This window comes from Amblyomma mixtum, chromosome 6, assembly GCF_055824585.1.
Source record: "Amblyomma mixtum isolate Tamu chromosome 6, ASM5582458v1, whole genome shotgun sequence".
NCBI classification, from domain to species: domain Eukaryota; kingdom Metazoa; phylum Arthropoda; class Arachnida; order Ixodida; family Ixodidae; genus Amblyomma; species Amblyomma mixtum.
In genome coordinates this window covers 98,501,991-98,529,703 of record NC_143017.1, presented here as the reverse complement: position 1 = coordinate 98,529,703, position 27,713 = coordinate 98,501,991, and the positions used below count along the sequence as shown (strand labels likewise).

The 27,713-nt window shown below is 43.9% G+C and overlaps 1 protein-coding gene across 1 annotated transcript; it reads right to left on the bottom strand.

Moving 5' to 3' along the window:
* Positions 1–407: 407 nt before the first annotated feature.
* On the bottom strand, positions 408–27,475 carry Rlip (Ral interacting protein). Its single transcript, XM_089548477.1, has 15 exons — positions 27,281–27,475; positions 26,906–27,037; positions 26,251–26,380; positions 24,416–24,618; positions 22,658–22,771; positions 20,045–20,248; positions 18,575–18,693; positions 17,551–17,681; positions 14,458–14,659; positions 11,004–11,387; positions 10,022–10,100; positions 7,427–7,658; positions 3,060–3,123; positions 1,240–1,302; positions 408–623 (listed from the first exon to the last, which is right to left on the bottom strand). Exons 2-15 carry the CDS (start codon positions 26,994–26,996, stop codon positions 513–515), a joined length of 2,127 nt encoding a protein of 708 aa, XP_089404603.1. The 5' UTR covers positions 26,997–27,037; positions 27,281–27,475; the 3' UTR covers positions 408–512.
* Positions 27,476–27,713: the final 238 nt, after the last annotated feature.

Genomic DNA, 27,713 nt, shown 5'->3' with positions numbered 1-27,713 from the left:
CCCCAGGTGGTCGAAATTTCCGAAGCCCTCCACTATGGCAGGGGTGTTTTAACGAGGTACGCAGAAACACAAATGAATGGTGCTGCATGACATGGCAATGACAGCGCCAAGGGGGAGCGAAGTGATAGCAGGCACCGCACCAAAAACTTGCCACGCACTTCATTCACTAATGGATGCATTCAAGGCATCCATTAGTCTCTGTATTCAAGTGCGGGTGGCAGGTGAATGTGGGATGCTCTCATCGTCATATTTTGTTCCTTATTTTATCTTTACGAAGCGCAATGCCACAAAGGTGGCGTGCCCATACAAAATTTGACCTCCCCCGTGCCACCCCGCTGCAAGCTTCCTGGCGCCATCATCCCCAAGCAAACGGTGAGGCAAAAATGAGGGGGGCAAGAAGGCAAAAGGAGCTGGTGGAATGAATTTTTGGGAGACATTTGGCAGTAGTACAAATAATCCTGACAGCACCGCTGCCTCTCGTTCACTTCCTAAAAGAGATCCAGCCGGCCAGGTCAGACTTTCAGCATTTTGGCGTCGTTCTGGAGGAGGCGCATCTTGACCTTGATCTCCACACAGGCTTCCCTCTCCTTCAAGATCTTCTGGCCCAGCTCCATGGCTCGTTCCTGCATGCACAGGTGACAGTGCAATAGTTCTCTGGGGTGCAGTTTTGTGCACATTCGTAAAGAACCCCAATTTACAGTCAATGAGTCGGCCACATAACCTGTTTTTTTGTAGTACAATACCTATACATGCACTTTTCTGCCCTTGGTCACTTAGCTGCTGCTTCAGACATTCACACACACCTGCAAGTCATGCATCCACAAGTGGAAAATACTTTCCAGAAATACAGACTGGTGCTCTTGCTCTCAAAGCTATGCAGTTCAGTGCAAACTTTCAACATTCCTTTGTAACATGTATTTTCCTAACTACTTTTTGACCAACTGCTGTAGTAAAGGTTACAGTGCAAAAGCTCATATAAACACTCTTCAGTCTTGGTAAAATTACTGATTTACTGACAGAACTTCCTTTGTATTGTAGGTGGACAGCATTGTTGTAAACTGTTCTCATGAGCCGCAACTATTTTTGAAACAAACTTCCAAGGTTTTCGACACAGCTTCTCAATCTTTCACGATTTATTTTAGGTTCACCTTGAAGAAGGGCAGCACCAAGTCTACTAAAATTCTGCTCGGATGAAATTCTACCCTGCATGATGAATTGAACAAGAACAAAACCCGTTACCGAGAGCTGCTTGTTCTCCTCCAGAAGCTGAGCCAGAACTTGCTTCAGTTCCTCCTCTCCTTCCTAGAAACACTCAGTTAAGGAAAAAAGATGCTTACTTCGCAAAACATTAACACAACTTGCAATAACTTTATAACGGCCTTGCTATATATCGTTTTCTGTGAACCGAAACCTTGAGATTTCTTGTTCGAAGTAAGCTGTTTGCATTTGTTTTGCTAAAGCCCTAGCTTAAAAAAAAAAAGCAGTAGCATTTGGTTCTTTGGAACTAGCCACTGCCTGTCATAAGAGGTTCAATCCTGTTACCAGTACAGCATAAATGTAGTAACCATGTCTGATTAAAACTTAGGTACAGTTGGTTTCCACAACAGGCCGCCACTAGGCGTTAGTTAGGTTGGCTTCACTGTACAACAGCAATGAGGCGTGGAAAATTAGAGACTGAAGGCCACTCTGTAGCACTCCCCACGGTTGCACCGTCACGCGGTTTCCCAACCCAAGCGCTGCTAGCAGGCACCCAAGGACTAGCAGCCAACCCATCTTGCACACTAAAAGCTAACAAAGATGCCGTTGGAAGAAGCGCCACTTGCAGGGGCATGGCATGCAGTTGGATATACCAAACGAACGGCGAAATCAGAGTTCGATATACTGAGTGACTTTCCATACTTTTACACAAGATTTTCAAGGAGATAATCTGTGTGTTTGATATAGCCACGAATTCGAAATATCTGGGCTCGATATATATCCAGGCTCGACTGTGTACCCTGTACAAACAACTCTCTTATCCTCGAAAAAAATCTTCACTATGCAAAAGCTAAATTATTTCACAATTCATTCTGCTTCCATATGACTTTTGTCACTGCTGCCAAAAGCCAGCACACTCGATTAACGATTAACAGCCCAGTTTGCCAAGCGCCAGGCGATTGTAGCAGCCAGCAATTATGGCGGGCAGACTACATCTTGCATGGGCTGCTCGCCACTACCACAATTCCATGCCACACACCAGTAAAAAATTAGGTGATACATCAGCGCCTTGCATTCAGGATTACATGGTGAGCTGTCTTTCCAAGGTTTTATTCCTGGCGTCTCATCCCTTGCACTGTTCCCTCACCATGCGAAAGAATCAACTAGCCCACCAACTCGAGGATTAACTTATTCTGAACCGATGTGTCCTCATGTATATCCCGACCTGAAGCATGGATTAGTGTATCCTCACTTCGCACATGAACAATGCTAACCATGCTTTAAATTTCATTTTGGAACAATATGGTATTGCAGAGTATTTTTTGCCCAGCACCCAACACCAATTATGAGTACAGATCATCAACAAAGAATAGTATTTCAATAAACAAATGTTTATAGTTCACTTCAAATTTTGAATGCATCCATTAGGTCAAACTTGGGAGAAGCGGAACTGATTCTGTTCATTCTTACACTGTCAAATTAAGACTGGCTAACTATCAGTTCAGTTGTGCCCCCAAATGAATTAATAAAGGAAAACAGTTTGGTCCACAGGATTGAGAATTCGGCCTCTGCACCCTAGCTCTGACTTCTTAACTTGAAATCAGATGCCCATTGTTTTTACAGGTGTACTAGCATAGTTTTCACAGTTAGCACACTAAGCTTAAAAAAAAAAAGCACAATATTTCATTTCTGTCACACAAAGCCTTCTGGTTAAAATTTGTCCCAATTTAAAATTGAAAAAGAAAACACCATAAACAAAAGCTCCAAAACTCTTTCAATCATCTGGCATATTTTCACGGCCACTTACTTCAGCAGGACAGGAGCTAGTAAAACCATACTAATTCCATCAACCAAAAGGATACACTCTCGCTTCCTTCTGTTCCTGAGCTGCTACCATCAGCTGATTCAACAGAGTACTGCTTGTACCTGTAATAAAAAGAAAAAAAAATACTATTAGCATCTGACAGGTATACTGTACACCAAAGAGAAGACATTTACTCTGGTCCCACAGTGTGCAGAAAAACACATCTGTTCAGGAATAAAGAATGGTGCGAAGAAACAGGACAGCAGAAGACTTGCACGGGCGCACACACTAACAACAGAGTGCTTCCGGGACTGCCGATACAAGCTTTTTATATAGAACGCGGAGTGACATCAGGAAAACATAAGGGTCAGAGAATATGAACGAAAATGAATGGAAGAAAAAAGAGGGAGGAAAAAAAAAAAAGAAAAACGAAAATGCTGGTATCACCTTAAAGGGACACTGAGGAGAAATTGAAGTTGGCTTGTATCAACAGAATACCAGCTCCCGATTACAAAAACGTCACTCATACTGACAACAAAGCTCTTGTAATGTAGAAAAGAGCAAGAACCAAAATACAGGTATCGCCGCCACAGGCCAAACTCGCAAGTACAAGCGTGATGACGTCATAGGACAAAGCAGTGTTGCTAGAACCATTCTCTAGGACCCGAAAAGCCACAAATCCCTGAGGCGCAGCCAATGCATGCGCAAATGTCCTTGACGTCGCCAGATGGCACCACGTGCCCGGCAGCTACGCACGCTCCTGAAGCATCGGGACCAATCAGCGCCTGTTTTCCGGCGGTAGGCAGGCTCCAGGTATTCCACTAGCGGTAACAAGGTACACGGTATGCTAAAGGTGTCTATTTGCGAGAACTTCGTTGACGACTTCGAGAACGAGATCCATCGTAACGCTGGCAAAACGCCAGTGCAAACGTAATCGAAGCGACTATAGCGACGGCCGCAATAGCCGATAGATGCCTTCAATGTGCGGCCGGCGGTAGCTTTCTTTTCGGCTGCTGCTAGGCCGCACTGCTAGCCGCCAGAAATCACGGAGTCTGCGGTACGTCATGGGCACGTCATGTTTCATGTCACTTAGTCCTGCGTCGTCATAGGAGAATCCCAAGTTTGAATCAGAGCGGCGGGAAAAACTTTTTCAACTTTGAATCCAAATTTCTTAGAAATAAATGCATCTTTCGCTGCCGGCCAAGTGGCAACAAAGCCATGACATGTCGAACTATCGGATTTTACTATAAAAAAAATATGAATATTGCTCTCCTCAGTGTCCCTTTAACAAGAGGGCCTGACAGGTAAAGGCGATCTCATTTGCGTGAAACGATGAAGATCAGGTGCTGGCATATCACTGCTTTTCTGATGAAATGCAAAATTCCTTGCAACTCTCTCAAGTCCACTAATCACTGTAACGTCTTAGGATCTCGAAATGATTGAAAAGTGATGTGCAAACGTGACCACATTTGCTGCAGCTTGCGGCCAAGTGGCTGTTTGTCCCATGCTTCAGTGATGTCAAGTGCTCTGCCATCCTTGATGCATCTGTCCGGTCGCCCTGCATCCTCGTCACACCCCTCATCTGTCTTCAATGAACAGGACTTTCTTGAACTGAGTAACAACAGGGGCACTCTTAAGGAGGCTTCCAAGTTTGTTCCTTTGTCTAAATGTACCAAAATACCTCTCATGCCCACCACGAGATCTGCAATTTTGATTTTAATACACGCTCTGTCAAGTATGCGCCTCACTAAATATAGGTATGTCAGAACACACAGTTGCATGCTTCTGTGAGCAGAAAGACCCACAGCTTGAAGTGTGGAGAAAACACAGAGGAAGAACTACTGGACCTATGGATGCAAAACTTGAGTACACTCATGGAAACACCCAGACTGGAAAAATGTATTTTGATTAAGGCTGACAAGCTGAACTTCAGCTCATGCCTAATGAAGATTTAGCATCATTCATCATTTAGTCATAGCATCATTCATTTAAAAAAGTTTTTATTAATGAAGTCACAATTATGCGATTTTTAGGAAACAAATTTTTGTGTGCTGATTCTAAATATGCCATTTAATTTCCAATTCCTTGAGCTATTATGTTGTATAAATTTTTGGTAAGAACTTAAGATATTTGGCTGAAAAGAACTTGCTTAAGTGCTAGACATTACTTTCTCGTGACACCAAGGAACGCAACAAGGGTAAAATTATCATCCTGCCCATCATAAAGCTTTAGTTATAGAGTTTTTAAGTTGTCACTCCAGAAACAGAGATAAACTTTTCCCGTTTCTGATCTCTCAACTTCAGAACTCCACAACTCAACTTCTACGACTGGAAGGATAATAATTTTACCTTTACTGCATTCCTTGACGTCAAGAAAAGCCAATGGCATGCATATCAGCAAATTCCCTGCAGCAAAATTTCTTAAATGCTTTCTCCAAGAGACTTGAATAACATATTGTGTAAGTGCACAAGGACTTGTTTTACATAAAATTAAATGCCATATTTATAATCAGCACACAACAGACACATTCCCAAAAGATGCATAACTGTGACTATATATTTTTTTTTTAATTTTCTTTTTTTCAAAGACCTGGGTACAGAATGTCCGGAAAAAGTTTAAACCCAGTTTTCTCAGAAATGAATGCTTCTGCTACCAAACAAACGTCGACATAGGAAGAAGGAACCAAACAACTGACTTTTACTAGGAATGGAAACTGGACCTCAGTTAACACAAGTTGCTTGTGAAACCCGAGTGCTGTGGAACAGCATGACCACTCCACAACAATACTCATTATTATGCCGCTACAGCATTTGGACCATTTCAGTCAGCACTATGCAAAATATAGGTCGTGAAAGCTACCAGGAGCACTGAAAGCAGGAAAAATTTCTCCTACTTTTGCTGCTCTCCAAACTGCCCTCTTCGGTACCCCATTCGTAACAGGCTGTGCCAATAGACACCACAATGAAACTAGCTCCAAGACAAGCACAACAGCACAGTAGAGCAAGCTTGCACCACTACTGCATCACAAGATGCTGTTGTGCAGAAACACGCTCAAATCGAGTTCCATGTAAATTCATGGAGTGTGCTGCACCTAGCAGGTATTTCTTTGTCTCGGAAGGATTCAGCACTTCTGTTCATATTATGTTTGGAGAATTTTTAGGTTACCTAGATAACACGGTAAACGGCACTTCTCAAACTATGAAACTGGCGGTACATGCTTCGACACTGTCATATACACCAATTTTTTTCATATTGCTTAATTCTGGATTTCTTGCATTTCCTTCTACAAAGAAAATAAGCGATTTCGTGATCCCTCAAGTTCCTTTTCCCTCTCGAAACGCTTTTTACCCTCAGCCGGCACCAATAAACAGCACAAGGTCTGCACACAGTCGCTGAACTTTAGATGCCTGCCTTCACCCCCCCTTTTAAGGGGGGATGAGGGTCTTGAAAACTTTTTTTTTTATTTGGTAACATATCTTTCTGAAACTTAGCACCTGGGTGTATCATTGAATGCTGATTTCGAATATGCATTTAGATTTCAAATATCTCACCTGGAAGAAAATATATGGCAAAATAAAATATCCTAATTAGGTCATTTCTTACGGGCCTTTTTAGTAACTTATCAGTTAAATAAACATTTTTAAAGAATAAGCAGACATTTGCAAAGGCCCAAAACACATCCTAAAGCTAACAGAATGTCTACAAACTAATTTTGTTGATCATAAATAAACAACAAAGTTGGAAAGAAAAAATGACGTGGCGGTAATTAGCCCACACTTCGCCTAATTGCTCATATATCATGTTTAAAAGAAAAATAAAGCTTTAGCATGTGCTTTGAGCCTTTGCAAATGTTTACTTATTCTTAAAAAATCATTCTTTAACTGATAAATTACTATAAAGGCCCGTAAGAAATTGCCTAATTTGAATGTTATTTTGCAATAAATTTCCTTCCAGGTGAGATATTTGAAATCTAAATGCATATTTGAAATCAACATTCTATGATACACCTGCGTGCTAAGTTTCAACAAGTTACGTCGAAAAATAAAAAGCAAGTTTTCAAGACCCTCATCCCCCCTTAAGATCGTTAGCTCTTACTCATCACGTTTCGAGATTTCGTGGAGTCTGCTACCACCCCGAGATCACAGCGCCATCTGTGGCAGCAAATAGAAAACAGTACATCTCACACTGAGACTTGTAGTGCCATCTACAATAGCATTGTAGAAGCAACCACCTGCCGCATGCTTGAGTCTCATTCACATCAATTCTAGTAAACCAAACAGCTAACGCTTGTTACTTCACCGTCTTCCGGACAGTGGCGGCCTTTTTGAAGGTTCTTACTGCCTTAAGGCATAGAAAGAAAAAGTAGGGGGGGGGGGGGGGGGGGGTGACTACATAACTGGGATGCCTGGCGGCCAAAGCACTCACTTGGCCAGCTTCTGGTACTCGGCAATCTCGCTGCGCAGGCGCTCTGCCTCGGTGCGTTCGACAGCTATCTTGCGCCGGAGCTCATCGCCCAGCGAGAGCAGCTCCTCCTGCTGGATGAGCAGTTCCAGCTCCTCGCGGCGCAGCTGCCGCATCTCGGGGTCCGTCTCCAGCTCGGGAGGCTTGGGGCTCAGCTCTTCCAGCAGCTTGGCCGAGGCTTCGTCCAGCACTGGAGCTGCAGCACAGTTCATCAGTCCCCTGGCTTCAGTGCTCTCTGAGAGACTTCTCGTTTCAAATGCTCATTCCTTTCTGCTCTGCAGCACTTCGACTAAGCACATATGCCTGCAGTTTTGCCATGTCAATATGTGCACCTCTACACACGCACACAGGTGGCAAGAGACATTTTCAGGCAACAATGGCACTGTATTGCTGCAGTCAAAGCCTGCACCTAGGAACTTGACCATGCAGTGTGTAATGACCTCTGTGCACATTTCAGTTCTGACAGGCAAGCAAAGAAAAAGGACTTTAGATTTTTTTTTCTTGCAATGCCCATCACAAAGTATTTCCACTTCTATCATTCATTTTTTACTATGTTGATTCCAAAAAAGCACATTTGCCTGCCATCTTGACACATTCATATCACATATTCATGCATACACACTTCTGTGTGGAGTGATCCAGTCCAATTTGATTGGGGGATTTCTTTTAAGATGCGGAGTATTTTTGAATAAGGTAATAAATTAGCAACCTTCACAGCGCAGCTGCACAGAAACAAGGAAATGCAATACAGTTTTCATCTGGCACATTACAGCAACATCCGTGCATACTTATTGCATTTAATCCCTCACTGAAACAATCCAGTATGACAAGGAACACAACTGAGTTGCCAGGCTGACGCTCAGGGACCCATCGCGCATGCACCACGAAGCCGGTAGCTTGCCCCCTTGGTTTTGTGGTGTTAGCTGTTTGTTGGGGGTTCTCGAGCAGCCGCCACCCCAACACCGTTTGAATGGGTTTGTTTTAAACAAATGTGATAAAGTGCATGCAAGAACAAAGGTTAGGTCGGGGAGATTGGAGGGCAGGTCGCTGGTGAGCGCCCATGCAATAAAGTACATAACGACCCGAAGTTGTGCAGTCTGTTCCGCAGCGTGTCGCCGGATCACTGAGCCATCAGAAGACATCAGGATCAGCACCTCGATCTGTCAATCACTAATATCGATCGATCCTTTCAAAATTAACTAACACAATTAGAGAAGAGCCATTAATCCACAGGCGTGATGACAAACCTATATGTCGACGTCTGGTGTGTAGTTTACTGTGCAGTACCCATAACAGAGGCATCCTAAAGGAGACTGAAACACCCCTCAAGTGCAACAAGTTAACACATTCAGCAGATAAAATAAATCACCGTTAACATTTCGGCCAAGTAAAATAAGCATATGTAGCACATAGCGCTAACATACAAGGTGCAAAGTATTCTTTCTCGAATTTCTTGCAGCAGCTTTTCCATCACTGTTAAGCTTTCAAAAAACAGCTGCCATTAAAAGTGGTGGCAACAGCAGGGTTACCATGGGCAATGGCAGCCAGTCAACCTCAGCATGGTGCTGCTCCCAGAGGGTTCCAGTCTTAGGATGATGTGGGTATTTGATTGAGGAAAGCTGCAATGACTGAATAGTACTACTGTATTTTCAATTTCTCTACTTTTGTTGCGCACTTAGGCAGATATCTTTTAAAACAACACCAGTCATAAGGTGGCATATTGAACAAGATCATCAAGATGACTCTCAGAGCAATGTGATGTTCGCAGTAGCGCCCCTTGTGGATTTTGAGAGAGCACCCAGCTAAATGTCAAAGTACTTCAATCGACAACAAAATAAAATCAACAGGAGCATAAAAGTGCTATGACTCTACCATTGTGTAAGACAGTGCATACACTACTGCATACCATTACAACAATCATTCACATTAACTAATAACAGCCATAAAGCAGAATCACAGTTCCCAGATATAAAACTGCAATTGGACTGAGCAGTATTAGTGGCGTTGCACTAGTACTGCACTAATACTGTGGTAAGGTGTATGCAAATGAGATCTGACAGCAACAACTCTGAAGGACATAAATGACTGCACATTCGTCTCAATATCTGCAGAACGATGACCGTGCCTAACTTAGTGGTATACTTTCCACTAACTCTAGAACCATCCATCCAATTTTAATTTTGAAGAAGCGCCTGTTGCATGTATAAAAAATTACTCTGGCACCATACCACTAGCACAATGCCTACAGTTCTTGCTGCATGTCCAGAGGTGGACGAGCAGCTGCCTCAGGGCCTTTCGACAGGATCCAACTTGTTACTGCTTTAACATAATACCAATGCAAGCAATAACAGACAGCCAGAGCAATGCTACATGTGACCTAAACTACAGTCGGTGCATATTTCGCTTCAGTCTTACGTATCACGCCAAGTTACTCTTTAGCCAGTCTACCCAGACTGCGCCCATGTTCATGAAAGAAAGGGGTGAAGTTACGCATTATGACTAAAGTGTTACACTTCAAAGCAACACATGTCAAGTAATGAGTGTCATAAGGTTAGTTACCTTCAGCTGCAGACTTTTCAGAGCCATCTTTCTTGAGATCTCCAGTGGCATGCATTTCCCCACTGCCGACCACATCGTCCTGGATAGTTAAGACACACACTAGCATAAAGATCACACCAAAAATGTGACAAGTGCAAAGGTGCAGCAGCTTCCAAAATAATGCAGAGCAAGCTTCAGCAATCAAAATCCTCTCACTCCTTACCTAGCGAAAATCAGGAGGCGCTTAATCTACATGCTAGCAAATGTTGCCGGTGCTGTCGTGTGTAAATGCAACCCTCATATCTTCTTTACATAAACATAGAAGTGTGCTCCGTATTATTATAGCCGCCCCTGTACAACAGCATCTATCATTATAAACCGCAGAATCAACAAGGTCGATGAGATGTACAGTGATGAGCATAATACAAAGCAAAAGATAGGTTTCCCTCGTCCATGCATTCTTTAACATGACAGAAAGCAGAAATCACTTCAAGAAAAAAATACTAAGAGATTTGAAGAAAATCTTTAGCTAATCTTTGTGAGCAAAAAAATATGTGACGTGGGGAAAATCACAGTGACTAGATCGTGCATACGAAAAAAGAAGTGCGACAAGAGCCAAATAATAATAATCTTTACACAGCAGAAAGAGTGCCCGAGGCTTGGCTTCTGATGCTAAAAATACAAAATTAAAAAAAAAAACAGATACGGCGCTCAATGTTTTCAAGCACTTAACCACACGACATACCGCAGGTGCATCCGCACAACAAGCACTGTTTCTGCCTTGCGCATGGACAGCATGCAAGCCAAGTGCAAAGCAGAGAAGGGAAGAAAGTCTTCAGGCAAATGTCCATTCATGAAGGTGGAGCCAAGCAGTCGCATGCAAGCAGCGCGGCGCAGCGTCTTCACGAGTGCCGGAGGAGGACGGACAGTGCAAGCCTCGCAGGCCAAGCCACAGCAGATGCATCCCCGTCCAGAAACGACGGAAGCCGCTGACAGCGCCCACCTGAACCCTGACTGGCTGCTCCTGAGATTCGGCTGCCGACACTGCTACCGCAGCTCCCTTCGCAACGGGAGGACGGTGCAGCGAAAGGGACGGTGGCGTTCCATCCATTTCAGAAACGACGGAGGGTTCTTGATTCTGAACTTGGCTGGGGGCAGCAGGTGTTGTCACAGTGTTCTTCGGCTGCTCGTTCGGGAGATCCTTGGCTGGTGCCGGCTCGGATGGAGGCGGCGCAGTGATGGCAGGTGCTGCAGTTTCCGGAGGTGGTGGCTGAGGCGGAGGTGGTTCCACAGCCGCAGGCTGTCGAAGCCGTGTGTCGATCTTCTCTATGGAGTCTGCCCTTGTGGCTTCCACAGGAACCTTTTTCACTTGTCGCAAGACACGCAACTGTGCAGTGCAAGGTGGGTGGGTTACAGGCATGGTGCTGAGTCCCTTTGTGGGACACTGACAAGATTTAGCCGCACAGAACTGAACCTTCTGTCAGGTCTATACAAAGGAAGCTGCCCAAAGAGAAAACCTAACACTCCAGTACCTTTCGCACATTTGTTTAAAACTTCGTTAAGTCCTTGTTCTAATGCACGCTGCACTATCAGTCTAGTACGTAAAGTCGGGACCAAAATTGGTGTTTAACACTAGCACTTTGGTTAGACTTGATTGCCACGCCACTTTCCAGCAAGGCCTACAGTTCAGATAAATGACGAAATGACCGTTTTCATCCAGAGGCATGTCATTTTGCTCACTTCAATGCATGGCACTTTAGCTTGATGTATAAATGCTAAAGAGCGCCACAAAAGCAGCGAGCCATGCGGCCACGAGTGTCGTAAGCCACTTTTGCACCCAACGGTATGCATATTACAATCCTGCCAACTCTTCCAGCCATTTTTTCCATTAATTTTACTCATTTCAGATGAAATGTTTAAGTGCCACATTATTTCGCTGGTATTTCACAAAACCAATCAAGTTTCTTCACTAATGCAGCTTTGCATTAGTGTGACAGGTGTGTGTATATATATATATATATGCCTGTGATGACAGATACATACCGTAAACTTAGACGAATTCGAAATAAAGGAACCGACACATCACTGAACTATACGTCAATTGTCAAAAGATTATATGTCTTAAACTGATGTGTTCCTAAATGAGTCAGGCAGCGATCAGAATCCGCAAGTCCTGTTGTGATGATATGAATGTGTATAGCACAAACAGAATTTGAAAATTTTCATCTTCTCACCCAGTGGCTGCCACCCGTGAGCAAGAAGGCCCATAAACATGATTTTTTTTCTCCTTTCACTGCTCACGCTTTTGCAAATCACAGTGACATATATCTGTCTCTCACTGCACATGGGTAACTCTATGTTATGCTCATGTTTTGATCTGAGCTCTGTTTGAGCCAGGTTCTAAAATTTTTGCAGGACGTTATGTACAAAGTCATGAGTGACCATATGCTGGTCAGTTTTTGTTTTCGTCTGCACTGTGCTCATGCAGACGGCAAAAAATTACATTTCCTCTTGAAGTACCATTCTGTACAGACATTTGGGATAATAGTAGGTATGTGTGATTAGTAAGTTTTTAGTTCTAAACAAATAAAAAGCGAATAATTATTTTGTTCGAATAGTTTTGAAGCAAAGCAAATATTTTTGAATCAAACAAATAGTTTACGACTGGAAATGTAGTACTAGAAAAAAGAAGGCAATTCATTAGAGCTATTGTGAATAGTATATGCTAAAAGATGGGGTTTGCAGAATTCACTAAAGCAACTAAAAAAATGAAACAAAAAATGCTTTCAAACTTGCATTAAGCAATGGTCAATCAGCAACAGGTCAAAGCGCACTAAGCATCATAGACTCAAGTGCTTACCATACTATTGGTTACATGCTGCTGATCTTAAAGTTGCTGACAGATTTTCCGAATGCTGAAATTTCAGACACGATTCTTACTCGAGGCGTGCGCGGCATCAAGTCACACAGAGATCAGTGTACCACCATGGCTGAAATTTCGGACACATCGCATCTGACACCGCAATTTCTCCCAAGTTCGCGCAGCATACTTATTTGATAATAGTATGTTGTAAATTTCAATCACTTTCCTAGTGAGCTGATCAGCATGAGAGCCTATGACATCGCAGTGCTAAAAATCTGGATGATACTTGCTGCAAATTTTGCAATGGGTAGCTAGATGTCCTTTCATGCCACTCTTCACAACATTTCTGTGCTCACTCAAGCAGTCGTTTAGACACCTGCCCATTTGCCCAAAGAAAGTTCTCATAGGTTCTCATGCTGATCAGCTCACTAGGAAACTGATTGAAGCCTATAAAATATGAAATAAAGATGTGCATCAGTGCAGTACCAGTGCTTTCATCTGACAAAGAAATATGTTTCTTTCTGCAAAGATGCAAAACCTTTGTGAGAATAAGTTTTCTTTCATTACCCCTTTTCCTGCCTGTCTCTTTTTCCACCGTTTTCTTGTTTGTTATACAACCTGCCTTTATAAAAGTGAGCTTCTTCACAATAAAACCTCAGTTGTAAGTCAACGCTCGTGAGTACATCTCTTCTTTGCATCCTGTCGTTGCTCGTGCTGCTTTAAGAACGATCTGCCAACTGCACCGAGCAACTAAAACGGTACACATAATCTAGCCAAGTTCTACAGTGGTTAAGAGGTTAGATCTCAAGTTCATGTATGCGAAAAATGAAATTAGAAATGCAGTTGGCACTAGTTCTTAAAGCTGCCTCACCTCATACAAATATATCCTGAGCACAAGACAATTTCGTTACGTTTTTAGGAGAGACCCCATAGTGACAATAGTCTTTCACAAGGTAATTATCAATAACACACCCATATGACGAATGTAAACTGTAACCACATGACCACAAGGAATCTATACCACCTTGAAAGATTCCCGTAAACACACAGGACTAATACAGCTCCTGCTCTGACTTGCTTTGACTGGTTATCTCAGTTATTGGAGCAACTGCCTAGTGCAAGCTACAGCTTAAACTAGAAAATGGGGGCTTCGACTATCCATGTGTCTCACTTGTAAGAGCTAGTTCGTGCCAGTCACTTAAACATGACCCGGTGTGCGATAAAAGCACCAGCCAATAACATATCATTATTAGAATGCGACAAGGCCCAAGAGCCATGCCCCTAATAAGACAGCACATGTTTCATCCTCATTCCAGTGCTAACAAACTGAAACGGAGGTATACCATCAGTAGGTGGTATACCACGGTCATTCACCAAACCAGTATATGACTTCTGTCAACTATGCATGTTTCAAGTAACCAGCAAAGCTTTCCTTCAGAGCGCTGGGTGACACTTTAGGTAGACATTAACTCAAATCGCTTCCCTGTGCACAAAACTTGCGCAGCAGAAGCCAAACTGTTTTCCAAAACAAACTTCGTGTCGTCAGTTGAGTCAATCGGTAATCCGTTCTCGCATCTGACTGGTCTTTACCCACCTTGCGCTTCAGCTGTGTCACAACACGCTGCACTTCCCAGAGCTGCTCTTCCTTCTGGGGATCCCTGAGGCCCGCATTCAGCTCCGCGTGGATCTCACTCAGCACCTGCTCCTGCTGGCTCAGTTCCTCCTCTATGGCTGCTGGCGTCTCAGGCAGGTCAAGCGACTGGCGCGACGAGTCGGGCCGAATCTTCTTTACGTATCTGCCGGCCAAAAACGGAAACAAGCTGCTATCCCCACGTGCCTTATCTCCCTTGCCTCTCCTGATAAGACCGCAAGAAACAATGCCGTCGCCGTGCCCGCAGAATCGTAAGACAATAACTGCCCTACAAAGTGCCATATCTTATATCACACTTGGCCTTTAGGTGCAACAACAGACGTCAGAATAAAGACTACTCACATCAAAGAATACATGCGCAGCCAGGAACGACAATGGAATAAAAACAATGTTGAATAAAATGTACAGCCAACAGCACAAGTACAAATCTGTATGCCCCTTTGATTACTTTATATCACTACTCACTACACTTTACACGACATCACGACAGCTGCAGTGACAATAAAGCATTATAATAACCTTGTAACAAAAGCAGTCCTAAAATAATATGAAGCGCAGTTTTGGACATTCTCACTGATGAAGGTGCTTGTATATTATATACTCTACAGTCGAACCCACTGATAACTGTCCCACTTATACCGAATTCTCGCATTGTACGAACAAAGATGATGCGACCGTCACAATTTGCATTAGGCCAATGGCGCCAAATCTCGGAGCGAACATCCGCAGACATAAAATTCGGTTAATGCAAAGATACAAGCGCCACAACTCGCCCTCCGGAGCACACTGCACGGCCTTCATCGCAGTCCTACATGAACATCACTTACTGCTGTCATTTTTCGCACGAAGACTATGAAAACAGCACAGGGTACGCAAACAAAGGACAACAAAAAAACAGAGAATGTCCTGGTGTGCAACGCCACCTCGGCTTCGCACACTTAAAGGTGCACTGAAGAGCAATCTGAACTCGTCTTTTTGCCACGAGAACTCAATCTGCACGTTCCGAGCATTCTTAGAAACTTCGATTTATTGCCCTGTGTGGCTGATTTTCCTAATTAAATCGAATTAACGTCGGGCTCCCGCCTTTTCTTTTAATTCTCCCTCGTACGATGGGCGGAGTCGACCAATGCGTGGAGTGCCTTTCAGCCAGTCCCGCGGCGGCTTGCCGCTCTGCCATCGGCGGAGTAATATGTAGTAGTCCGTAGAAGCAAATAGTCCGCGCGTATTTTTATTTCTGCGGGCTTATTTTGCGGCTATATTATCTGCAAATGAAACTGTTTATTCATGGAAACCTAAAAAACAAAACAAAGCGAAAGCAAAGCCTGCATGGAGCTGGCTGCAAGGCACTCCACACATTGGTCGACTCCGCCCACTGTACGAGGGAGAATTAAAAAAAAAGGCTGGAGCCGGACATTAATTCGATTTAATTAGGAAAATCAGCCACACAGGGCAATAAATCGAAGTTTCTAAGAATGCTCAGAACGTGTAGATCGAGTTCCCGTGGCAAAAAGACGAGTTCAGATTCCTCTTCAGTGCACCTTTAACTGTGGGGTTTGCCCACTTCGAGAGACGATGTCGCGGCAGAGGATGAGAGCCAATTGTGGGTTGTCAATGGTACCCAAAATTGACCACATTTGCAGTACAAATTTCGCATCTGAGTGACACATGCCCCATATTTAAAGGGGCCTTTCATCATATAATGCACTAGTCCTAAGCGCACGTTGCCGACGGCCCCATGCTGACGTGCGAAAATGTGCCAAATGATGTGAGAACTTGGCGAGGTCAGTGGAGACTCACCGATATCACATAGACAGAACACCATGATAGTCTGCCTTGCTGTTGCCATCTAATATTATGACCAGTTCACCTACTGCGATCATCTGGATATAATGGACATAGATGTGAGTGCCCTTACAAGCGGGCTTGACTGTATTATATATATGTATGTCCAGTGATTAAAAAAGTTCACATACCATAATTACTTGCACCATGAACGTATTTTTTTTTTTAGCAGAAATATCTGAGAATTTGGAGGGTACCATTATATGGAGTAAAACATTCAGAATAAATACGGCATTCTGTACGACTCATGAAAATAAAGCAAAACGCATTCTACAGCACGGTTTCCATGCTGGAGAGCATACTAAACATCTTTTATCTTAAACCCACACACATAACTCACATAGCGGCCCATTATGCTGTCTAATGACAGAACATTCACTCCAGCACAACTTTCAGCATGAAGCCCAACTGCTAAAATTCAAACAATCCTTAATATGGCAGATCAAACAGAGAAACCCTTTGCGACCAGGCATGGTTTGTTTCGGTTCTCGGATTCCTAGCGGCTGTTCATTGCGTAACATGAGATATAGTAGTCTTCACATTCGATAGACAACACCTTACATTACTGCGGATTCGGTGCCAGCAAGCATTAACATTTATCAGCAGCAGACTGCACACCACAGGAGTGGGGTACATTCATTATGCAAGAGAAAAAAAAAACTACGCTTTCTAACAGCAAAAGTAGAGGGTGCGTTCATTATGCAAGCGTGTTCATTACACGAGTAAATACGGTATTAATTCACAAACTTATACACCGCTACCGCATCGAAAGCTAGGCACAAGGTTTTAATGCAACAGCATTAGAAGCTTGATGGGGCCAGAATGCGTAGTCTATCATAAAATTTGTCCACTAGCTGCACGGAAGTGACTCCACCAGACCGGAAGCGACATCACTACAGGTAAAGGCATCAACAGCTGCTATTGCTATTGCATTGCCAACACATAATGGAATTAGGCGTCCCCGTGAATTTTTGATATAGTAATAGATCACTGGGCTACAGCAGCATCAATCAGTTTTCAATTCCAGCCCCTAATTAGAGCAACTGAAAATAGCACCCCATGAAGCAGTAACTCATAGTGCCTTGGGGCCAGTAGCGAAGTAAACAGTAGCAATGAAATACGTTTTCTTTGAGGGGAAGCAGTAGGTGCTAATTCAAACCCCACAGTCTAAGGCACCGCAGCGCCCCCACTCACTTGATGATCTTCACGTCCTTGAAGAAAATTGGTGCATGAGAGAACAGGGCATGAAGAACCCTGTGGCTGATCTGCATGCTCGGACTCAACACAATGGAGACGTTCTGCAGGTTCATCTTGTTGTGCTTCTCCTGGACAGACAAAGCAGCCCAACACAGCAAATTTGTTATCATCATCACCAGCCTGACTATGCTCACTGCAGAAGCCTCTCCAATATCTCTTAATTAACCCTGTCATGTGCCAGTTGCAGCCATCTTACACCTGCAAGCTTCTTAATCCCATCTGCCCACCTAACTTTGTTTTCCCCTGCAATGCTTGCCTTCTTTTGGAATCCAGCCTGTTACCCTTCAGACCCATCCTTTATCTTGCCTTCGCATTGCCAACAAGAGAGGGCGCGCCTGCGTCGCAGCCTCACGAGCACCACAGACTGTATGACTGCTGCGTGCGCGGGATAGCACCCTCTCTTCCGCTTGGGAACAAAGCGCTTTAGAATGGTGTCAGCCGCGGTTAAACGGGGAGAAAGTATTTATCCCCCGAATAAAACCCCACACATTTTACTACAAACAAAAACCTGATGGAGTTGTCAGTACAAGCGGTGCCAGAATGTTTCCACAAGCATGGCAAATGGACTTTAACACACACCGACACATCCAGCACTTAAGCATTCCTAACTAGCCCAAAAGGCAGCTATTTATAAGCATGTTAACACTTCATGCCTTCAGGCACTGTGAATTTTTTCTGCAGCTGTTGACTTAGTTCTGTCGCCGCAGTGAAAAGAGCATGACCAATTAATGACGTGAAAACAGTGCGCGGGAACCACGGTACACGTTGCAGTTGTGCATGCTGGCTCCGAGGCTTTTGTTTTTGTTATCGGCTGCTTTGCCTCATATAGTTTAAAGGACACAGTTTCTGGATCTTAACAGATGAGAACAGAGCAGGATTAAAGGTGAATTCTGCAAGAACAGCACAAGCACGCAAAGTGCCGCATCTTCGACCGCTTTGCTGTGACACAGGTGGCGCTTACCATGCGGATCACATTGGTCATGTGCACGAACACCCATGACAGCAGGAGTCGGTTTGGTGTGGGCAGTTGCTCAATCAGCTTCTGTATGGTTTCCACACGTCTTGTCTCGTCTTTGATGGCTGCAGAGTTGAAAACATTTACACCTGAGCACGCCTCCAAACACACACAAGCACACAGATCAGTAGTTCACTAAAAGACCAATCAGATGCATGAACATGACACTCCGTTCCTGGTGAATCTGCTGAAAAAGTTTCTCACATCAACCTTTGTGTGTTCGTGCAAACAATGAGTTCCTTCACAGCTCTCCACCTGAATGACTACTTGTACGCAGCCCTCCCCCAAACAACCCACCTTTGCTGCAGCAGCGAAATTCCCAATCCCTACATCTGCCTCATTGACCTAGTATGAATCACTGTTTTAAAGTGTTTGCTGTTACATCCGGAACCCTCTGACATTTCACCGTCAACTACAAGAAATGAATTCACCTTACCACCATGACCCAATCATTATCAGTCAGATGATATTGTTGGTTTGAAATGACTGACTGCCATTGGTCACATGACATCGTCCCATTAAACATCGCATCGAAAGGTCACATGGATCCACTGTTACAGGTCGCATGACGCCTTTTTTTTTTTTTTGGTTTTAACGTCCTGAAGCAACTGAGGCTATGAGGGACACCGTAGTGGAGGGCTCCGGAAATTTCAACCACCTGGGGTTCTTTAACGTGCACTGACATCGCACAGTACACGGGCCTCTAGAATTTCGCCTCCATAGAAATTCGGCCGCCGCTGCCGGGATCGAACCCGCGTCTTTCGAGTCAGCAGCCGAGCACCATAACCACTGAGCCACCGCAGCGGGGCGCATGACGTTGTATGTATGCACTGATATCACATCTCAAGATCACGTGAGCCCCTGTCATTGGCTCCGTAACCCACTAAACTGTCTACACATGACCTTGACTCCCTTTACACATATGCACGCTAAAGAACCCCAGGTGGTCGAAATTTCCGGAGCCCTTCACTACGGCCTATTTAAAAGCCTGAGTCACTTCGGGACGTTGAACCCCCACAAACACATATGCAACCTGCTTGCTCAACACAACACCCCAAGCAGCTGATGTTGAAATTCATGTTGCATTATGCGAACGCCCCGCCGCGGTGGCTCAGTGGTTACGGCGCTCGGCTGCTAACCCGAAAGACGCGGGTTCGATCCCGGCCGCGGCGGCTGAATTTCTTGAAGGCGAAATTCTAGAGACCCGTGTACTGTGCGATGTCAGTGCACGTTAAAGAACCCCAGGTGGTCGAAATTTCCGGTGCCCTTCACTACGGCGTCTCTCATAGCCTCAGTCACTTTGGGACATTAAACCCCAATAAACCAAACGAAACCATTATGCGAACGGCCCCTTTCACAGTTTCCAGTATGCCCGTGTAACCCAAAACAGTGAAACGAGAGAAGAGTGCAGCTGACCGGCAGCCTCCTCAAACTTGGTTCCCAGCTCGCTGGTGAGCACGGGATCGGGCAGCTCGCGCAGGAACTGCTTCAGCAGGCTGGCCACAACCTGGGGCCCATGCTCACTCAGGCAGACCGGCTCGTGCCGGTTGTAGGCCGCCCGCAACTGCTGCACGGTGGACTTGGCACCCGACATCCGGTAGATTCCTTCACACATCAGGCCTGCACAAACAGTTCAAATGTCAAAGCACAAGCTGAGGAGCTCAAGAACACTTTCTTCTAACAAATGTTTTGCAGAGTGAAAAGAACTCATGTGGGTGCGACACCACTACCACACTACACTCCCTTTGTTGCATTTTCAACTGCACTCACTTATGCACACGTTAAAGGTGCACTGAAGAGGAATCTGAACTTGTCTTTTTGCCGCGGGAACTCGATCTACACGTTCCGAGCTTTCTTAGAAACTGCGATTTACTGCCCTGTGTGGCCGATTTCCCCAATTAAATCGAATTAACGTCCGGCTCCCGGCTTTTTTTTTTTTTTAATTCTGCCTCCTACGGTGGGCGGAGTCGACCAACGCGTGGAGCGCCTTTCACCCAGTCCCGTGGCGGCTTGACGCTCTGCCATCGGCGGAGTAATACGCAGTAGTCCGTAGTAGCAAATAGTCCGCGCGTATTTTTATTTCTTCGGGCTTATTTTGTGGCTATATTATCTGCGAATGAAACTATTTATTCACGGAAACCTAAAAAACAAAATAAAGCGAAAGCAAACCTCCACGGGACTGGGTGAAAGGCGCTCCACGCGTTGGTCGACTCCGCCCACCGTACGAGGCAGAATTAAAAAGAAAGGCGGAAGCCGGACGTTAATTCGTTTTAATTGGGGAAATCGGCCACACTGGGCAATAAGTCACTGTTTCTAAGAATGCTAGGAACGTGTGGATCGAGTTCCCGCGGCAAAAAGACATGTTCAGAATCCTCTTCAGTGCACCTTTAAAGAAAGTTTGCTTTATTTTTCTAGATTACACCAGAAGACCATTTTGTATGAGTTTTAGAAGTGCTAATGAACATTGTCTACTCTGTTGTGATAAAAAATTTTGTAGTGCAGTAACTACATAACTCCTTTCAGGCCATCAGTGTGCTCAAGACATGAGAAAAAGTCGAGTACAGTCAGCATAAAATCTTTGCTCGGCATGTATAAATTTCACACTGTAAGAAATTCGTTACCAAAAGGCGAAGAATAGAGACGCACAGTAGTAGTTGGCCTAAGTTCAGTGGTACAGGTTGTTAAATGTTGAAAAGTTGGCTGATTTTTTAAAATTAAAACACTATGGGTTTGCTTTTCTGTAAAACTAAGTGCTGAGATCTACAGGCTTCTCATGTTAAGCCTGCAGAAAACAAATTAACAATAAAAAAAACTTATTTCTATCACTGAAAAACTAAGTGTCTCACACTCCACATGCCATTATTTAGCAAGACCACTTTTATCAAAATGCAACTTGTATTATACCCAATCGTGTTTTTTGCTCCATTACAACTACAGGTTAGAGTAGCCACCATGGTATGCATCTGAGAGGCAGCTATTAGGTATCATATGTCACTCAAATGCGGCAACTTGAAAATGGAAGCTTTAAATCGTTTTCCTTTACTGACAGCAATCTATATTTTAACGGTGTTAACAGTCTATCATAAGTTTCTACTGGTCCTGAAATTGCTCCAAAACCATTTGGGGAGCCTAAAATGCTGCCTGAAGGGACTGTTCCATAGCACTGTGTGATCAGAAGAGGAATAACCTTCTACTTGATCAGAGTATGGCACAGTCTAGAGCAGCCTGAAGCACTTATGACTATGGGCATTGCTCAGTAAACCTGACAGCAGTTTGCAGCTTCAACTTAAGTGAATGCTGAAAGGATGCGTCACACAATACAAGAACGATGCCATGTGCTATATAGCGTGCATAGCCCAGCCATAGAGCATGTGTGATGCTGACCACATCCATGTGAAAAACTCTGCCATTAAAATCGACCAATAGAAAGTCAGCCACCTGTCTTCTTATCAATGGTGCTGCCCCTCATAGAGGCCAGTCCTATCCCCATATGAAACGAGTTGTAGAGGTCAGTCCTATCCCCATATGAAACTAGAGAACTTTCATGACCAGCAGCAGAAAGATATCAGGAGCCCCTAACAATAGCAACTACAGAAAGAAATACTTCTAATGTAGAACCAATATAGACAGAGCAACTACACTAAAAAAGCAACCACTAATTTCTAGTGTAGCCCCGAACTACACTCTAGCTGACCAAGTTTGTAGCATAATGCATCCACCGCCCCAGCTTAACACTAGTGTTGAAAAAATATGCACACAGGAAAAAGAAACTGGCATAACATTTCACGATGAGGCATATAGCAAAACACCAAAGTTTTTCTACATGACTCATGCACTGTGAATGCAAAAAAAAACCTGGAATCAGCATGCACTAATGGTCAATTAAAGTGAAAGACATTACACCAGCTTGGAAAAATTCTCCAGCTAGGCTTGTACCCAGCGACCAACTCCCACAGGTTACCGACTTCTAAACCATATATGCACACAAAGAAATAGTGATTGTAGATAGTGTGGCCTACTTCTACACACCATGTTCCTCAATGTAGTCGAGGCACTCCCTCACAATAGCAGGCAGCTCAATGCCATCATCAGATGGGTTCTTTTCCAGTGCAGTCAGTAAGGGGACACCGAAGATGGGATCCTCTGGAAAAGAACGATGCAGTAATGAAAACAGCTGCCATTACACGTCAATGTCGCAAATAAATGCATTTTCCTGTGCAGTAAACATGCACATGCTGACAGAAGAGCAACAGATGACCATGTGCTCTAAACTTGACCGTTTGAGGGGCATAAAATTTTATTATGTCTCACATGCATACGGAAGGTAAAATTTCACTCAGAATGACTCTAGAAATTGACTGACATCACTTTCAAGCCATTCTTACCACTGGTTTTGAGGAAAATAGAACAAATTTATACCATTGACTTCATAACAAGACCTCAAATGCGGTGCGCATTTGCACCGCTGTCTTTTTGACGTATAAAAAAATTTGTAGCTGAACTGAAAACTACTTCAAGAACTACAACCAACAGGCAGATGACTGATGGGAGTCTGATGGAAGCACAGTCGGATGTCATATCCGACTGTGCTCTTTTGCCGCACGCTCCTGTCCTACCCCGTGTGCTGGGGGGTCAGGGCTTTTCAAGCTGTTCACACAGCTTTTCTCCTGTCCTCCTCGCAGCATCTTTTTGTTGTGGAATAAATTTCAATCCAATTCAATTCAATTCAAAAGCTAAAAAATTTTTCCTAAAATTTCTTTCCTGTCAAAATGGGCTACTTTAAACTACACACAGCGAATGTACAGACGAAGTAAACCACAGTAAGGTTGGGATCGCAAGGCACACACAGGCTGCAGTATAATAACTGCTTTGCCATTTTAATTTGGTTCAGATTCTTAACATTAGCTTGCCCCAGGAACCGGAAAGAGAGCAACTGGAAAGCTATTACATTTCAGTTTTTATATGCGTCACATAACCCCAACCTCACTTGAGACATCATGGTCACCATTACGCTGCTGAAACCACAACTACACTAGATAAGGCATTCAATTACAAAAAATTTGCCATGTGCAGGCAAATTCCATGAGATATTCCACGTTTCTAACGTCACACACCATTTGGACAAAAATCGCATGCAACAAAAATTTCAGTGCCTCTATGGCTTTAAGAACACAAATAACAATTCGGTCAATGTCACGTAGCAAAATGGTTACTCTTCCAGAAGTCCATAGAAAAAGACATTTAAGAATATCATTACGTTGTGCCACACCACACAGGAAGCAGAAAAGAACGAGGTTAAGGCAAGAAGACTCTGGTCTGGTCTGGTGGGGAAAGCTGCTGGTCTGACATTGGTCATTCACAAATTCCTCAAATAGGAGCCTCAGATTGGTTTCACTACACATCCAGGCATCAAGAACCCATCACAGGGGGTCAGCCAAAGACCCTTTTTCTAAAAATTTCACCCCTGCAAACCCGAGCACCAGGCAGGGCAAAGGCTTGAACCCATTACAAACTGATGGCACCTGGCGACACTAAAGATAACCCCCTACCTCCCGCATGCAATACGGATGCTCAAACCACTCGGCCAACACTAGCTAGGCTAGGTTACGCCACAAGGCATAACAATATGCATACACATAAGCAGAATGATGAGCAATCCAGCCAAAGTCCTTATATTTACTTAGGTGAGGCTGCTAAAAAATTACAGGACCGTTAATCACTTCGTTAGTTTCTTGTAGCTAAGTCACTGCCACGCCCACCGACTGGGCTCTTCACGGGAATACATACCAGCCTTTTCGGCTTTCTTTTTCTTCTTGACAAGCTTCACCTTGCTCTCTTTCTTCTTCTTGGAGTCCTTGCTATCTTTCTCAGCCTCCTTCTTGCCTTCCTTGGAGTCCTTTGACTTGACACTCTCCTTGCTCTTCAGAGACTTCTCCTTCTTCTCTTTCCCGGGAAATTTGAATGGAGCCTTGCTCTTCTTGTTCTTGCCTCTGAAGGTTTCCCAGAAGGCAACAGAAACCACGATTTTAAGCCACTGGGTGTCTCAAGTAACATTCAAGGCTCTCGTACTATCTACCAAGCTGTACCTTAACGGGTGATTAGGATGACGTGTTGCATCAGCACTAAACCCCAGACACTTTACGTTAGCCATTTAGTATTGACAAATTTTTCATAAAAAGAAGCGATACTGCCATGAAAACAGGCTCAAAGCCCCTCAATAAAATGGTCAAGGCTGAAGGAAGACCCCCAGTAATCCAAAACAGCAGCACCAGAATTCAGCCTATTCAAGGTAAACAATAGAAGTAGCAAATTGAGTATCATAATTTTAGTAGTCAACTCCACTGCAGAGAAATTAATTGGCTGCAAATAATGCCACAAAATTAATTCTAAATGTAGCAGACCAAAATCATGTCTTGCAGCCAAACTAGAAACTCATTGCTGATAACTAATGCATAATGGTTAAACCCTTTCATGGCGTGTTGTCATCCCAAATTTTAACCAAATGTGATTAATTCTTTTTTGCTGTGGTCCAAGGAAAATTCAAAAATGCTTTCACCAGACAAAACTCGCTCCTGCTTGCATTGCCCCATGGTATGTGTGCTGCCATCTGCCAGAAGCATGGCAAAACACAGACAAAACCAGCTAATCTGTGGCATTTTATGAAAATAAATATTATCGCAAACCGAGCTTCATTATTTTATTAGAAACATGCAGATAAACCTACCTCCTTCACAGCACAGAACGTGATAAAATTTGCCTGATAATTCAAGATAACAACAGCAGCAAGAGGACGTTAAAAAGAAAGAAAAGGCACAACATCTGTCTCACTCAGGAAGAACCCCTGAACCATACCACGAGGGAAAAGAATGAGGGAGTTAAAATGGGAAGAAAAAGGAAGAGTAGGGCCACATGCATATCTGTGATTGGAGTGTGTGCATAGGATGACAAGATACACAAAGTGTAGAAACTTTATTCAATGCTAAATCATCAGCAATGTTTGGCAGTTTGCCTAAGAGCGCATTTTCAGCGCCTAGTAAGGCAAGGTGCATTAGGATCAATGCAATTGTTCAGACTTTGTTCACCATCTCATCTTTCATGCTTTCAGTTTTATATCCTTTTTTTTTTGCCTGATTGTTCATCTCCTTGAAAGACAGCTGTGTAAAAAGTTCCATCTATAAAACAGTTCTGTATTTGGCATGAGGCTTGTGTCCCATTGGCATGGACATTATGTTTGGGTAGCTGGGTTGGTGCCTAAAAGGTATTTGTCTCCAGCTTCATATGTAGTGGCACACAATGCAAGTGAAAAAGAAGGATGTTCATGATGCAGGCAGACAACTGCACTAAAGAGCATGATCACTGACTGCGATCCCAACACCCTGCATTTAAAGATGGACGTCATGGTTTCCCAATAATGACACTGCTTTCAACACTATGGACACAGGAGCTGTTTTTGAGCATCACAGCAATCTCCGATAACCTGCACGTTTAAGTGACAGTATGGTGCTATGCCTCTGGTGTACACATATTTATTCATGGAAAGACACACAACAAAATATAATCTGTAATTAACAGACCACCACACCACCACTTAATACGACATACCAGCCTGGCACGTATATTACCTTGATTCATCCATTTCTCCCTCAGAGCTTTCTCCTTCAAATGCAACATATCCTTTGTCTTTTTTGTCCTTTTTATCCTTGAGTTTGCCAATCAGGAGTTCCTTCTTCGAGACCTTTTCTTCATCGCTATCTGAAGAAGGAATTATTGGGACAAAACAGTTTGGCACAGTTGACTCATGCACAAAGTCTACGTTATTGGTAATGGTAACCAAGTACCTCATAAATAAGCCGATCTACGCCCATCAACACTAGTTTGCAGAAAGGTGAACAAACAATGAATGCCAGTTTTTAATTTTAATCGCACACATTAACTAACACATTGACCACATAGGGCTTTTATCTTTAATTTTCCATCAGGAAACAGCAATGACATGGCAAATTGAGCTATCCACGCAAGAAGTAGCTTGACAGCCCACAGCCCTCCATGACTGGTGGCAAAAACAATGCAAAATAAAGTACAAAGTGTCTACATTAAAAGATCGCAAGAAAACTGAGCCACATGATCCAGCACAGTTTTTGCAAGCGACATAACCTATGTAAACGTAGCTGATACTGAGCACAAACCTCATCGAGAGTCGCACACCATAGCGTGAAAGCTGCTTACACTGTGCCCAACAGACCGGCACCATTTTCGCAAAATACGTGCTCTACTCACAACTGACATCTCGCTCCTGGCCCTTCCCAACCGCCTCCGACGCATAGAGACCTGGGAAGTCTTTCTCCACGTCGGGGCTTTCGAAATCCATGCCCACAGTAGACTAGAAATATGGTGCGAGAATCGCTAGCCCTGTAAAAGCAAGAGCATCAGATGTGATATAAACACCCCTCGCAGAGATATTTGCGTGACGTCTGACACTGGCCGACTCATTTCTAAAACATCAATAAGCAGCGTCAGAGCGTTTAATAACAAATGCCGGTACCGATGCAATCTACTATAGGAGAGAGAAAGTGTCAACCGCACGCATGCTCGGAGTGATACGGCGAGTGATAATGCTACGCGGCACTATGACGTTTGTTATGTCAACAATACCTCAGGGCTATGGGCTTTGCTCACTTCCAGGGTCGTATGGCGCGACCTACCGCCGTCGAGTGTCTAGATAAATTTTAAACAAAGATTAGAACCAGTCTCGACGAACATTTTTAGTTTAGCTCGGGCGCGCCGATGTCTCTGCCGTCGAACGTAAGAAGCACGGTATCCACGTTGCCAGCCCAGCAAATGCGCATATCGCTATCCTCGTCCGAGTTAATCCGCTATTGATCAGCGCGAGCGGCCGGATGTTCACAAAACAAAAAGAAGTTAAAATGTCCCAATTAACGCCCCACATCGTGCTTTTTTATTTGAGATTGTTCCATCCGGTGCAATTAGTTGTTTTTTTTTTTTCCTCTTCTTCAAGGACCACAAAAACGTTATCTGACGCATGCGCTCAGAGAGTAGTAGTTTTATTAAACATTGTAAATGGGAG

Bases quoted from the DNA above. Each gene is read 5' to 3' on its own strand.
- Rlip (XM_089548477.1), bottom strand. From the start codon at position 26,996: ATGGATTTCGAAAGCCCCGACGTGGAGAAAGACTTCCCAGGTCTCTAT. The intron at 26,381-26,905 runs GTGAGTAGAGCA...TTCCTTCTTCAG, and splicing joins CCAGGAGCGAGATGTCAGTT to ATAGCGATGAAGAAAAGGTC. The intron at 11,388-14,457 runs GTGGGTAAAGAC...TGCACTGCACAG, and splicing joins TGACACAGCTGAAGCGCAAG to TTGCGTGTCTTGCGACAAGT.